Raw genomic sequence first — 14,652 nt, forward strand, 5'->3', positions numbered from 1 at the left:
TTTTTTTGGAGGGGGGAAGGCAGGGCAATTGGGGTTAAGTGACTTGCCCAACGTCACACAGCTAGTAAGTGTGTCAAGTGTCTGAGGCTGGATTTGTTACACATCAATTCTGTGATTCAATTCAGTAAACATAGAATGTCTACTGTGTGTAAGACACTGTACCAGGGGCTGAGAGAAATATAAATATACATAAACCCAAACTCTTTATTCTGAAAGAGATCATCAGCTAGACTATGGGAGCTAGGATATGCACACAAATATATATATATATATATACACATATATGTATATATATATATAATGCCAAATATAATGTGATAAAAGTAGAAAGAAGTATATACATAGTTCTATGAACATTGTTTACAGCTAAGTAGATCACAGAAGGCAAAATCCAAGCTGGGCCCTGGAAATGACTAGGATTTCAACAGAGGGGGAAAGGAAGACATAAGCATTTATATAACACCTACTATGTGCCAGCACTGTGCTAAGCATCTTGCAAATAGTAATCTCATTTGAGCCTCACAATAATTCTGTAAGGTAGGTGCTATTATTATCCTCGTTTTACAGACTGAAGCAAATAGAGGTTAAGTAACTTGTCCAGGGTCACACAGCCAGTAAATGTATGAAGCTGGATTTGAACCTAATTCTTCCTACCTTCAGGTACAGAGCTCTATCCGCTGTGCCCCCTAGCTGCCCCTAAGGGCTGGCACCTAGTGTTACACCTAAATTGAAGCCCACCATTAATACCTTTTATATTCTTGTCTTTGTCTCTGCCCTATACCCTGAAATGGCTTGAAACTGCTTAAGGCATAATTCTGGGTATTGCCCAAGTCTAGTCCCCTGACCCCACCCCTTCCTCATGATTCAGCATTCTGTATATTCTCTCTACATCAGCATTATGTGCAAGGATCAGTTGCTAGGGTAAGGTATGGGTTTATTTTGGGGAGGAGCCCCCCAGTTGCCAGGTGGGTTATGGTGCAGCTATTCTGCTGACCAAGCTAGGTCCCTCCACCCAGACCATAGTCGATCAAGTAGAGGTTACTTTCTGGGAAATTCCACCCTGAACCCTCCACCCAGTTATAGGAAACCAATTACAACCTAAGAGGGCCACCCATTCTAGGAAACTGACCACCCCGTGTCACGGGATGGTCGCACCCCTGAATCTTGCCATATTTGCAAACTAGCTCTGAGCTGATGAATTCAACCAATGGCTGATCTTTGCTTCTGTATGCCATTGCTTCTGCTAGCGACCCTTCCTAATTGTGTAATTGTGGTTTTTGCCTTTATAAGCATTGTAGTCCCTCAGTTCGGGACTGCCTGGTTTGAGTATACTTTGGGTATGTACTCCAGGTAGTCGTGCGCTTGGCCAATAAATCCACACTTAAATTTACCTTAAACCCAGGTCTCATCTCTCTGTTATTTTCTACGAGACACTAGGCTGCCAGGTCTCCACAGCCAGAATGAAGAAAAAGAACAGGAAAGATGAGAAAGTCGAGCATACCAGGTATATATAATGGCATGAGGCATTAAGCTCAGGATTTGCTTGGAAAAGGGCAAAAAGTACTGTTCGGCACATGTGCTATATAGAGGGGAGGCTGAAAAGTTTAGGTACGGATTATGAAGCATTGAATGCTATACTAAGGACTTTATCTGGGATGCACTAGGAAGCCACTCAAAGTCTCGGAGAAGAAAAATGACTTGAACAGAGTAGTATTTTAGCTAGTTTACCCGTCTGTGAAGAATGGATAGAATCTTCCCTCACTGGAAGCTCAAGTAGAGGGTGTGTGACACCACCTGTTGGTTACTATGTAATTGACTTCTGAGACCCAGCAGTATTTTTATTCTCTTCCCTGTCTCTTGCCTGGCTCCTTCTCCAGTTCCACCTCCTCCTTTTATTGTCTAAAGGTGGGTGTTCATCAAAGGTTAACTAACATCAACCCTCTTTTCTTGAGGATCTCATCCATGCCAATGGCTTCAAATAATTAGGCAGATGATTCCCAAATCCACAGATCTGGTCCCCAAATTCTTTCAAACTCCTGTCCTTTCTGCTAAAGATTTCTACCCAGATGCCCTACTAGAACCTAAAACTCAACATGTCCAAAACTGAAATCACCTACTCGCCCTCAACTCAGCTTCTTGTCCTGACTTCTCAATGTCTGTGAATGGTAGACACTACCACCATCACAGTCATACAGGCTTAAAATCCTGAAAGAGAATCAGAATTTGAGTGTTGGAAGAGTACCCAGTAGCCATCAACTCTAACACACACAAAAGGATTCTTCCCCATGACATTCCTGACAAGTGAACACACAGACTTTGCTTGAACATCTCCAAGGAAGAGGAACCTACCACTCCCTGAAGCAGCCCATTCCATTTTTGGACTAATTACTAGGAAAATTTCACTGATATTAAGCCTAAATTGATTTCCTTGAAACTTTCACCCAATGTTCTGATTTTGCCTTCTGGGACCAAATAGCACAAGTCTAAAATTGACTAAACTGAGACTTGAATAAACCTCAGTTTCCTCATCTGTAAAACTGAGATCACAGAAGCACCTACCAGATGATTTCTTTGTGAGAATCAAATACTTAAAGACAAATAATCTCCCCTTCCTACCTGTCCCGCCCATCCCCCCCCCACCCCAGCCTTCTCTTCTCTGGACTAATCATGCCATCTAAACAAGCCTAGTTCTTTCAACCAATATTCACCTTTAACTCTTATTTCTCCCTCACCTCAAATCACCGATGGGTGTTGCCTCAGACAAATTGAGGCCTGGGAAAGACCTTAGCTTAGGCCACTGCATGAGGCACTATCACCAGTCATCCTGACCTGTGTCTTGCTACTAGACTCAGATGACCTGAGGAGAGAGTGAGGCTGATGACTTTGCACAGCTCTGCCTCACTTAAATCCAATTCACTTGCATGTCAACATATCACCCTCCTGATGTCATTGGTCCTATTTGAGAATGAAGGATGAACAACAACAACAAATAACGTTGCCTATGTCACCACTACTGATTCTGAATTTTCGGTGTCTGGCTAATTTGATTCTTTATTTCCATTACCATTACCACCATCGTAATTGAACCACTTCTCCCCTAGATGGATGTAATTGTCTCCTAATTGGCCTCCCTGCTTCTGGGCTCCCATCAACATTCCATCCTGTGAATAAATGCCAGATTAATTCTCCTAATGTCACTCCTATACTCAAAAATCTTCAATGCATCCTGATTTCCTACTGAAAGAAATCCAAAGTCCTGAATTTACTATTCAAAACCCTCTGTAATCTGGTCCTAAACTTCCTTTTTAATATTATCCTTTATATGTGTATATCCATTATATGCTCCAGAGAAACTGTATTACTGGGAGTTCCCTAAACATGCCCCACGCTTTTCCACCTTTGCATCTTGGCCCATGTTATTCTCTCTTCCTGGAATGGCCTTCTGGTCTCCTGCAGTGGCTTTATCCTCTCTTTGCTTACTGAAATCCTATTCATTCTTCCCAACCACTTCTTCTAGGAACCCTTCTCTGACTGGTGAAACATACTTTACACATAGTAGGCACTCAATAAATATTTGTTGAATGAATAAATTCATGAAAGGAATGAATGAACGTTATGCAAACATCCGGTTTTTCTTAAAGCCTCAAACACCTGTGTTTCTGTCATCTGTCCTAGCTCACCCAACAAAACAGCTTGATTCTGTTTTTCAAATTCAAAGCCCATCAAGCACCTGTATCATCATTAACAACACTAGCAAAACAAATAGTAAAGTGCTTTTTATTAATGTTTAAAGTGCTGTGTTCTGAATACTGAGGATGCCCTGAAAGGGAACATCTGTCACTTTGAGCATGTTGACATCATTTTGAACCTCTTTAGGGCATTTTTTTTATTAAGGTATGAAAAACTTCTGTTTGTTGACTGTGAGGATAGATAGATAGATAGATAGATAGATAGATAGATAGATAGATAGATAGATAGATGAAGGAATAAGCAAATAAGCAGATAGACAAAGAGGCAGATGGACAGACGGTAGTCATTCTGAACATACTAACAACAACAAATGCATTTATAGATTAGGATTTATTATGTTATATAGTATATTATTTTGCTTGTAAGGTTAAGTCTGAGCATGATAGGTGATTGGGGAAAAGTTGTTTGTTTTTTAAAGCTGATCCTCCCAAGTACACTATCTTGAAACTATTTAGTTCAAAACCATTTAGCTCCCATTTCTAGAACTCTCAAAGATTTAGAGTATACTCTCCTCACCAACACCCCTGTGGCACAGTGAGTGCTAGATGCTGGCCATGAAACAAGAACTGAGCCTGAATCTCTGCTCTGCCTTTTGCTATCTGTGTGATATTGACCAGACCTCTGGACCAAACCTCTCTGGACCTCAGTTTGCTCATTTGCAAAATAAGGAGGGGGGTGGAGTAGAATAGATGATGTCTAAGCTTTAAATCTGCTGAACTTATGAGATAGGAGCATATCATCCCTACTTTACAGATGATGGAACTGAGTTTCTGAGAGGTTGGATTCCCCACAGTCACATGACTGCTAAGCATTACTCAGATCTAGATTTCTTCCATTTAAATCCAGAATTCTACCTACTCTTCCTCACTGCTTATTAGGCCTTAGCAGGATTTCTGTTTATTGATAAAACCTTAAATGTTTTCTTCCTCAGGTTTACCATAAGCCATTAAAAGCAACCTCTAAAATGATTACCCTTAAATACAGAATAGCAAATTGATAATGTTAACTTCTTAAAAATTTTAAGTGCTTTCAATTTCAAAATCATCCTCCATTCTTCACCCTCTCTTCATATCCAATTGGTTGCTAAGTTTGGTCAGTACTACCTAAAAAACATCTCTCTAATCCAGGGGTGGGGAACCTGTGGCCTTGAGGCCACACGCGGCAAGACTTTTAACTGAGTCCAAGTTTTACGGAACAAATCCTTCTATGAAGGGGATTTGTTCTGTAAAGTTCTGTGAAGAATGACTTTTATTCTTATAAATTTGACTCAGTTCTCTATATATTTGAGAAATTAAGCTTTTATCAGAGATATTTGCTATAAATTTTTCCCCAGTTTTCTAATTTTTGGTTCCATTGGTTTTGTTTGTGCAAAAACTTTAATTTTATATAATCAAAATGATCCATTTTACATTTTATAATGTGCTATATATCTTGTTCACTCCTAAATTCTTCCCTCCTCCATAGACCTGACAGGTAAACTATTCCATGCTCTCTTAATTTGCTTATGGGATCACCCTGTATGTCTAAATCATGTACCCATTTTGGCTTTATCGTGGTATATGGTGTGAGATATTGGTCTATACCTAGTTTCTGCCATAGTGCACCAAGCAAATAAAAAAAAAAAGCCCAAGCAGGAAAAACAAGTTCTGCAACATATATCTAGATAGTCCATCAAAACAAATGTCTACATTTTGTACAAAAAATTTGTATCACTTTCTGGCAAGAGATGAGTGGCATATTTCTTCTTCATTCTTTTGGACTCATGATTTATCATTATATTAATCAGAGTTCTTTCAAAATTCTTTCAAGCCTTTCAAAGTTGTTTTTCTCAATAATGGTGTATTATTGTACAAATTGTTCTGTTACTTCTGCTCACTTAATTCTGCATCATTTCATAAAGATTTTACTAATTTCCTCTAAAATTTTTCATTTCACCACTTCTCATGGCACAAGAATATTCCATTACATTTATATGCCACAATTTGTTTAGCCTTTCCCTAATAGAAGGATATTCCTTTATTTTCTAATCTTTGGCTATCATAAAAAAGAGTTGCTATAAATGTTTTTGTTTATGCGGATCTTTTTTCCTCTTTCTTTTAATTCTTTGTATAATAATACAAAGCCATTGAGTAATAGTACAACAGCCCTACCACTGTATGTATGCGTAATTTATTGAATTTGGGGGCATAGTTCCAAATTGCTTTCCAGGATGGCTGAAGCAATTCACAGATCCACTGTTATACCTGTTTGCCCACAAGTTTTTTCCACATTTATCATTTTCTTCTTTATTCCTCTTTGCCAGTCTGATAGGCGTAAGGTAGAACCTCAAAATTGCTTGAATTTGCTTTTCTCTAATTATTAGTGATTTAGAATATTTTTTCAAAAAATTATTGACAGCTTGGATTTCTTCCTTTGGACAGCGCCTGTTTACATCCTTTGACCATTAGACTGCTGGCAAATGGCTCATAGTCTTATGGATTTAATCAGTTGAAATAAGATCTTTATCAGTGAAACTTGTTGCAAAGACAGTTTTTCTCCATTATTTACTTCCCTTCTAATTTGTACTACCTTAGATTTGTTTATGCAAAACCTTTTAATTTTATATATTCAAAATTGCTCATTTTATATTATGTGATCCTTTCTTTCATTCTTGTGAAGTCATGAACTCTTCCTCTCCTCCCGCCCCAATCTATAGGGAAATTACATATGGTTATTGTTACGCATGTTTTTGACTATGGCATATTTGAGTTATGCTTGTTTTGCTCTTTCACTGCAAGTTGATTTGCTCACATATTTGTTTTTTATCTTTGTAATATAATAATATCATCCCATTCCTCAGATCTGTCTCTTAGCTTCTGTTAAACTCAGGTCAAATGTCAACTCATCATTGAAAGCAAAACATCTTGCTGATCACCACCACCACCACCACCACCACCCATAGGGACTAGAGCTCTCCTTGGATTTATTTTGTATTTATCTTTTATATTATTTTGTATTTTCTTGTTTTTGTTTATGTTGGTTCTCTCTAATCAGCTAAGCAGTTAGGTGTGGCAGAAGACAGAGCCCTGGACCTGGAGGCAGGAAGATGTAATTTCAGATATCACCTTGTCTAAGGTGTCTACTAGCTGTGTTACCCTGGGCAAGTCACTTAATCTCTCTCAGACTCAATTTCCTCATTTGTAAAATAGGGACAATAATAGCACCTACCTCAGAGAGTTGAGAAGGTCAAATTAAATAATATTTGGAAAGTGCTTAGCACATAGTAGGTGCATAACAAAGTTTTGTTCCTTTTTTCATTTCCATGAGAATATTTATATTTCTTAAAAAAGGAGACTAATTTCATTTTTATTATTATGTCTTCAATACCTAGTACAGTGCCTGGAACATAGTGGGTGCTTAATTGGGTGGGTGCTTGTGATTGTTGATTGATTTCTGCTTAACTTCTCTCCTCCTCTACTTCCTCTTTCTACCCAGTAGAAGCAAAATTCTAATTATCATACAATTTAACACTGAAATGCACCAGCCAGTAACAAAAAATTAAGTGGCATAAAAAAAGCTCACCTCCTTCAGAAACATAGAAGCCTGGTTCTTCCAAAACAAATGGAAGATTTAAATATTTCCGATAATTAAAAAACATGTCCCAAAAGTCTTGGTGCAATTTTCAGCTACTAAAGCTAGAAAACCTGAAAACCGCACTAAGACTTTTGGGACTCTCTGTATGGAGGAGGGGGCAACAAAGGGATGCTTGGAACCAAAGTGAGTGTTTCTGCTTTTATTAAAAAAGCTCAGATGGAAAACTCAAATGATTATGCACAATGTTAATCATAGTACAAACAAAACAACTGATGATACATTTAGAAATGTATTTACTTCAGAAAGAGGAATTGGTACTATAGAGGAAATCATAGTATCATAGATTTAGAGTTGGAAGGAATTTTAGAGAATATTAATGCCAAACTTACCATTTTACAGTTGAGGAAACCGAGGCCCAGAGAGGTTAAGTGTCATACTCAATGTCACATAGCTGGTAGTATTTAAAGGAATTTTAATTCCATTCTTCCTGACTTTTTAATCATCATTATATTGGACAAGAGATAAGGAAAACATTAGAATCAGGATGGGGGTGGGGTGTTCAATACCAGAACAAAATATTCTCAAATATTCTCTTGCTGTCTCTCTCTGTTTCTCTCTGTCTCTGTCTCTGTCTCTGTGTCACACACACACACACACACACACACACACACACACACCCATATACCCAGTGAATATTAGATGAAGAATTGGAATCCTTGATAGAGCAGAAGCAAGACCAAGTTGTAGAGGTTACATTTCAAGTGCCATAGATGGGGAGTGGAGAGGAAGAGCATGACTTGAATCCACAATAATTCTAGGATTTTAGTGAGGCCATGTTGGCAAAGGGACAGAGGATGGCTCAGGAAAGTTCCAGGATTGTTGGAATCCACTTACAAAGGAGAAAAACAAAAATAAATTGCCTAATGAAGTTAGAAAAGAAGCAGCTAGTAGGAAAACATAAAAAATTAAGGAATGGAGGGAAAGTCAGAGAGATAAAAAGCAGCATTAGAAAAACAAGACAGGCTTCCAGAGAGAGCAGAGATAGCTTCAAAAAAAATAAAGGAGAGAAACCAAGAGGGCAAATAAAAAAGAGAAGAACCCATGAGCAATAAGGACAAATAAAATGAACAGAAATTGAGATTGCTGTATTCAAAACTGTACTATAAACAAGGTAAGAAAAGAAAGTGGCAGGTATGAATCAGAAATGGAAATTAGAAAACTGGAACATGTAGCAAAAAGCAGCCAAAGAGAGGAGAAAACCACGCTTTCCTAGACTAGAAACAAAGGAGAACCTGGACTTCTTTGAGTTCCTTTGCCTCCACTATCCCACTACCGCCAAACGGGCCCCTAGTTCAACAGGTGTCACTGTTCTTAGAAACAGATTTCTCTCTTCCCAACCACATTTTCAAAATTTAAAAACCAAAATCCAGCATTGAGGCAAATACTGACTGCAGAATTAAAAGCAGATGAACTGAGAGCCACTGAAACCCTGAAGCTATGTTATCTCTGCCTATGGTACTCTTTTAGATTTCTTCCCCATCCTAGACAAATAATTGATGAGCAGCCTAGGAAAACGAAGAGGAAAGAACACAATATGAGTAGTATTTATTGGATGGTAGAAAATGAATGAGCCCAGTAAGAAACGAGGAGTACAAAAATAGGAGAAGTTCCATTAGTAAGAAATAAAAAAAGCAAAGAAAAAATAAGGAAGATACATTGCTGGGTTTTATTTTTGACATCAACTGTTGGACAACTAATTGTTGGACAGTGAGGTGGTGCAGTGGATAGAGTGTTGGACCTAGAGTCAGAAAGATTTATCTTTGTGAGTTCAAATCTGGCCCCCATCACTTACTAGCTGTGTGACCCTGGGCAAGTCACTTAACCCTGTTTGTCTCAGTTTTCTCATCTGTCAAATGAGATAGAGAAGGAAATGGTAAATCATTTCAGTATTTTTGCCAAGAAAACCCGAGAAAACAAATCATCAGACACAACTGAAATGACTCAACAAAAAACATCAACTGTTTGACATGCACAGCTGGATGCAATTTTTGTGGCTATTAAAAAGCGAACCGAGTATACAGGAGGACTTGGGTAAAATGCTAGCAACAGAAAAATAAAGAGAACTTTTTGAATATCTACTTCTTATGGATACACCCAAGATTTTGTAACATTTCATATGATAGGAGCTCTGAAGTTACATTTAGTATTCTAGTGGAGTGCACACTTGTTGAATCAAAATTACATCTTCCAGTAAATTGCAGCTTGATGTGAAACCATTTGATTTTTCCTGAGAGAAGAAAATGAAGAATAATATATTCACCTTTATTTTATGCTTTTGTTTATGGACCTGGTTTATCCTTAATGTGGGGAACTCCTGGTTTGGAAATTCCCTACACTGAGGCAGATTGGCAAGTCATCTGTAATTTATGGTCTTGGGGTCTCCCACCATATCTGGGGGCATTTCTAGTTGTCCTGATCTCTATCTTGCCACTGGACCAGAGGACAAAGTAAGGCTGGTGACTTTGCACAGCCCTCCCTTGCTTAAATCCAATTCACTTGTATGTCATGGCATCACCTCCCTGATGTCATGGTCCTCTTCAAGAATGGAGGACAAACAACAACCTCTATGAGTAGAAATAGGAGCTGCCCCACTGGGGACCCAACTGGAACTGGCCAATTGGGCAACATGGCACCCTCCCCCCCCCCCCCCCCGTCCATGTAGGATATCATACCTTTACCTGTGGGCGCTCTGTCCAAAGGAATGTAAACTTTGATCACTGAAACCTTTTTTTTCTTGAGGACCACACCTTAAACCCAAATCACTCTGGTTCTCATTGATTATCCAACAACTTCTCAGGCCAAGCCCCACTTGGTCATTATTTGGGTCCTGATTGGCTCAGAGTGAATGTAAACAGCAATTGTTTCTGTTTTGGCAAGAAACCCTGAGGGTCTTCCACTCCTGGATTGATTTTTTTTAATTTATTTTTAACTAGGTAAAGAGGCCATTCTCTACCTCATTTCTTACCTAGCCTTAATCACTGAATGGGCCTTGCCTCAGTCAAACTGTTAAAGATCTTAGCTTTGAAAGACCAAGGTCTCCCACTGCTTAAGTCACTGTTTAAAAAAATCAAAGTAGCTAGTGACCACGTGGGTACAGTGGTTAGAGTGCTGGGCCCAGGGTCAGAAAGACTTATCTTTCTGAGTTCAAATCTGGCCCTGTTCACTTAGCTGTGTGGCCCCAGGGCCTGTTTGCCTCAGCTTCCTCATCTGTAAAATAAGGAAATGGCAAACTACTCCCTTATCTTTGCCAAGAAAACCCCATATGGGGTCACCAACAATCGGACATGACTGAAAAATGAGTGAACGGCAAAAGTGACTTCACAGTACACAGAATATTGTTTTCCCTTTCCCAACTCTATGAGCCTTTAAAAGTCATCTTTTTCCCAAGTATTTACCTTTAAATCTAGTTATCACTTTAACTAAGTCTTCTCACAAATATAAAACAAACTCAATAAGCAGTTAATCACTCTGTTAATTAGAAGTTAAAAATAAGTTAAATACACACTCTAAGAAGTTAATTATTAAAAGCTTTTTCTTCTGTCTGAGCCTAATGATAACCAACTACCAGCCCATTTGGTCAAAACTCACCAGTCAAGAATAATTTAATGTAGTGCTTTACAGTTGTTTTTTTTAAAATAGTTCTCATAAAAATCTTCTAAGTTAGAAGCACAATTAACATAGGTATTAAGAGGACCTAGAGAGGCAGTGTGGGGCACGGGCTAGAGTGGCACTGACCTGAGGGTCAGGATGAACATGACTTCAGGCCAGTGACTTAACCTCTTGGTATCCCAGGGCAGCTCTCTAAGACTACAATTTAAGGATGATTTGCCAATTTAAGATTTGCTGATACTTTCTCTGGTTTCACTCTTCTATTTCTCTCCTTTTTCTGTCAGTATAGCATTGTGCAATCATGTCAGTAAAGTGATTATTAGCATCTTTATTATCAAGCTATCTGAAGACTACAAACAAAAATATTGCCAACTTTATACTGCAAAAACTATGAGAACTACATACTTGAACTAAAATCACAAGAGAATGTCAATATAAACAGAAGAAGTAAATAATACCCTTGGAAAATAAAAATTCACCTAAGAAGTTATTGACTCCTCCCCACAGGGGTGGGGTCTAATTTAGGCCCTTTGCCAGACACTGAGCTAGGGAACTAAAAAGTCAATTGCAGTTAATGGACATTAAAGGGTCTAAAGTTGTTTTTTCTTCACATTAACAGTAGATTGGTAGAAGGTCTAAAAATTAAATATAAATTAGGACTGGATTCTTACTGTTTTGGATATATTCTGAAAACTTATATGCCTTGTTAATCTTGAATACATACTGGCATTTTTTTTTTAAACAGAGATCTAGATAGCCCTTGGAGGCTGGGTTCCCAGTAAATCACTATGTTGGGAAGTTCCCAGTAATGTTAGAGTTGTAGATAAATTCTGATTTGTGGAAGCACACGAAGGACCTCACATAACAAGTTTCCTATTAAACATAGCTTTATCTGTGTTGAGAGTACTAAAAGGGCATCCAATTGGAAAGTCTCCAGTGGTTACTGAATGGGGGGGGAGGGGTTCCTAGCTAGGACACTGAAATGGTCCTACCTTGTAAGCATCGGGAATGTTGACTGTCTCCCCATGTTCCCCAACATAGCCAATGATGCCTTTTCCCCAAGGCACCTGCACCTCATTAGAGTTCTCAGTGCTGCTGCAGGGAAGGAACGGGGTTCCAGCATGCACATCAAAGAATTTAGAGACCAGGCTTTTCTTGCCTGAGGCTGTCCCCTCCACCAAGAACAGGGAGCATCGGTCAGCATCCACCATGAGGCAGACAAAGATGAGGATCTTGTAGCTGAGACTGGTGAGGTCCAGGTCATTGGAAATCTCCTTGACCAGCTCCAGGAAGAACTGGCGCTCGTTGTTCTGCTTGAGGTGGCACTTGTAGTCAATAGCCGTCGGGGGATATTGGGGTAAGTTGACCCGAGACTCCAGGAGGGCGCTGAGAATGTGGGCAGTAGTTGGAGGCAGGGAGCTGGCCTTTCGGAGCAGGGCCCTCCGCCTCACGCTGCTCAGTGGTTCTTGGGCCCTGGATGTCACTTGCTCATCATAGGTCCTATTCACATGAATGGCTTTGGACCTGGCAAAACTCTTTCTCAGCTCTTTCTGGGAAGCCCTCCGCTGTAAGCCTCCATCACCGCCACGGCTACTACCGGCCCAGTTGGGACTCATGGGAACGTTGCCATAATCTCCCACACCTGGACTGGGATGACTGTTCCCAGACCCCTGCTGGACAGAGACACCACAAGTACCACCAGCAGCCGCGATAGCAGCAGGAGCAGCACAGCTCTCTAGGGTCTTGGCCTCGGAAGCAAAGTGGTCTGCGGCTGAGACCTTCTGGTTTGGGCCATGCTTCTTCAGCCACTTCTGCACCAGCTCCTGCCTCCCCTTCCTCATCAAATAGTCTTCGAAAAGCTCTGGGTGCCTGTCCAGGAAACTTTCCACCTCCCCAAAGTCTAAGCAAGGAGCTGACATGGTCCCAGCTGTGACAGCAGACACCTCTGGGGCACTCGGGCACAAATTTTTACCTCCTGCCAGTCAACTCTCTTTGCCTCCACATGTTCTACCCCAGTGAAGCACCACCAACTCCAACAGGACCCTCCTTTGCCAGCTCGTGGGTCATGCGGAGCAGAGGAATGCCAGCATGCAGGTTTCCTCGCCTTCCTCCAGCTCAGAGGGTGGGTCGCATAGTCCTTCTTCCCCTGCACTCTAGGCACCGGACTCACAGGTGCCCGGAGCCGTGTTGCTGCCGCAGCTGCTGTTTGTTTCTAATCTTAAAAAAAAAAAAAAAAAAAGTGCGGAGCTAGCTAGTTGCTGCTGCTGCTGTTGCGGCTGCCCTTGCTTCTGTTTCTGCTGTTGCTGAAATCGATGAGTGGACCACGGTGAAAGCAGTAAGGGGACTGATGCCTGGATGTTTGGGGAGTGGAGGGGGGGAGGAAAGACACGCCCCTGAGTGAGGGACAGGGACTGGAGGGAGGGAGCAAGGGAGGGTGTGAAGAGAAGGATGAAGAGCTCAAGCCAACAAGGCAGAGATTATGGAAGACTGTCGCTCCATGGGAGGGAGTCAGTATCCACTGAGAAAAAAACCGGGGGGATTGGGGTGGACTTTCTGCTCGGAATGGAACTAGGGGGAGAGGAAAGGAAGAAGAGTCTTATTCCTATCTTCTTCCCTCCTCTCCTCGCCTTCCCTCTCCATCCTCCCCCACCGGTTATTCAGCAGTATTTTTTGCGAAGGATCACAGCTTGGACCTTAAGAGGAAGTGTTTGTGTTTTACAAGGAAATCAGAGCCCAGAGGTTAGCTCCGGTGGAAATGAAGATGGACAAGTAGAGGTAGGGCTATTTTTTTTATTTGTTTTGCTTTGCTTTTGGAGGGCGGGGGTGATTAGAGGTTATTCACTTGCCAGATTAGATAGTGTCCTGTACCTCCGGAGAACTCAAGAAATATTAATTAAATTAAATTTCCCCCAAAGTAGCAGATAAAGTTCTTTGTGCAAGCTGTTCCGCGCAGCTTGTAGAAATTCATTTACCTTGAAGTAAAAGGGAAACAGTATTTGCCAGGTAAACCCATTAGGGGAAGCTTAGCTCAAGGCAGGATAATATACTCACTGGCCTCGAGAGGAGGGGTCTGGGGAAGAGGGACCAGAAGGAGGGGAGAAAGAGGGTTCCCCTCACCCCACCCAATCCTCTCTATTTCTGATTTCTTTCCTCTTCATGAATGACTTACCCTGTACCCTTTCCTTTTCATCCCCAAGCCCACAGTCAGATATGCTTTCTCTCCCTATGAATTTCTAGTGCTTTTCGGCAATGAATTCGATTATTCTTTCTCCAGCCTGGAAGTTCCCTGAACCTGGCTTCTCTCTGCATAGTTAGGTATCTCATTTAGAAGAGGTTTTCCTTTTTTAAATATAGCTAATAAGTCTTAAGAAATTCATGTCAGAGAAGTGAATCATTGCAGGCAAGTGATTCTTGCACCCAGCACAGGGAGCAGATCAGCTCCGACCTTCCATGGAGGTTGAAAAGCAGACAGGAACAGGACTACTGAGATCTACTCTTATGTGATCCCAGTGAATGAATTAATGGATAGGATCAACATCCAAGAAATGGAAGATACATGTACAGTGGTGTGCAAGTAGTAAGAATTCAAGCAATAGTTATTGTATTGATCTGCCCCCTACTCCTCCCTGAAGAATTCTAAGTAGTCAAAATTGAGGCCCA

The 14,652-nt window shown here is 40.6% G+C and overlaps 1 protein-coding gene across 1 annotated transcript in view; it reads right to left on the bottom strand.

Annotated features, from left to right (window-relative positions):
- PDE11A (phosphodiesterase 11A) overlaps positions 1-12,911 on the bottom strand; it is a 485,178-nt gene extending 472,267 nt beyond the window's left edge. The window contains exon 1 of the mRNA XM_036745320.1: positions 11,985-12,911. Within this exon, the coding sequence (XP_036601215.1) occupies positions 11,985-12,911 (927 nt within the window). The remainder of the gene's footprint in view (positions 1-11,984) is intronic.
- Between the last annotated feature and the right edge of the window lie 1,741 nt (positions 12,912-14,652).

Source organism: Trichosurus vulpecula, chromosome 2 (genome assembly GCF_011100635.1).
Source record: "Trichosurus vulpecula isolate mTriVul1 chromosome 2, mTriVul1.pri, whole genome shotgun sequence".
Classification (NCBI taxonomy): Eukaryota; Metazoa; Chordata; class Mammalia; order Diprotodontia; family Phalangeridae; genus Trichosurus; species Trichosurus vulpecula.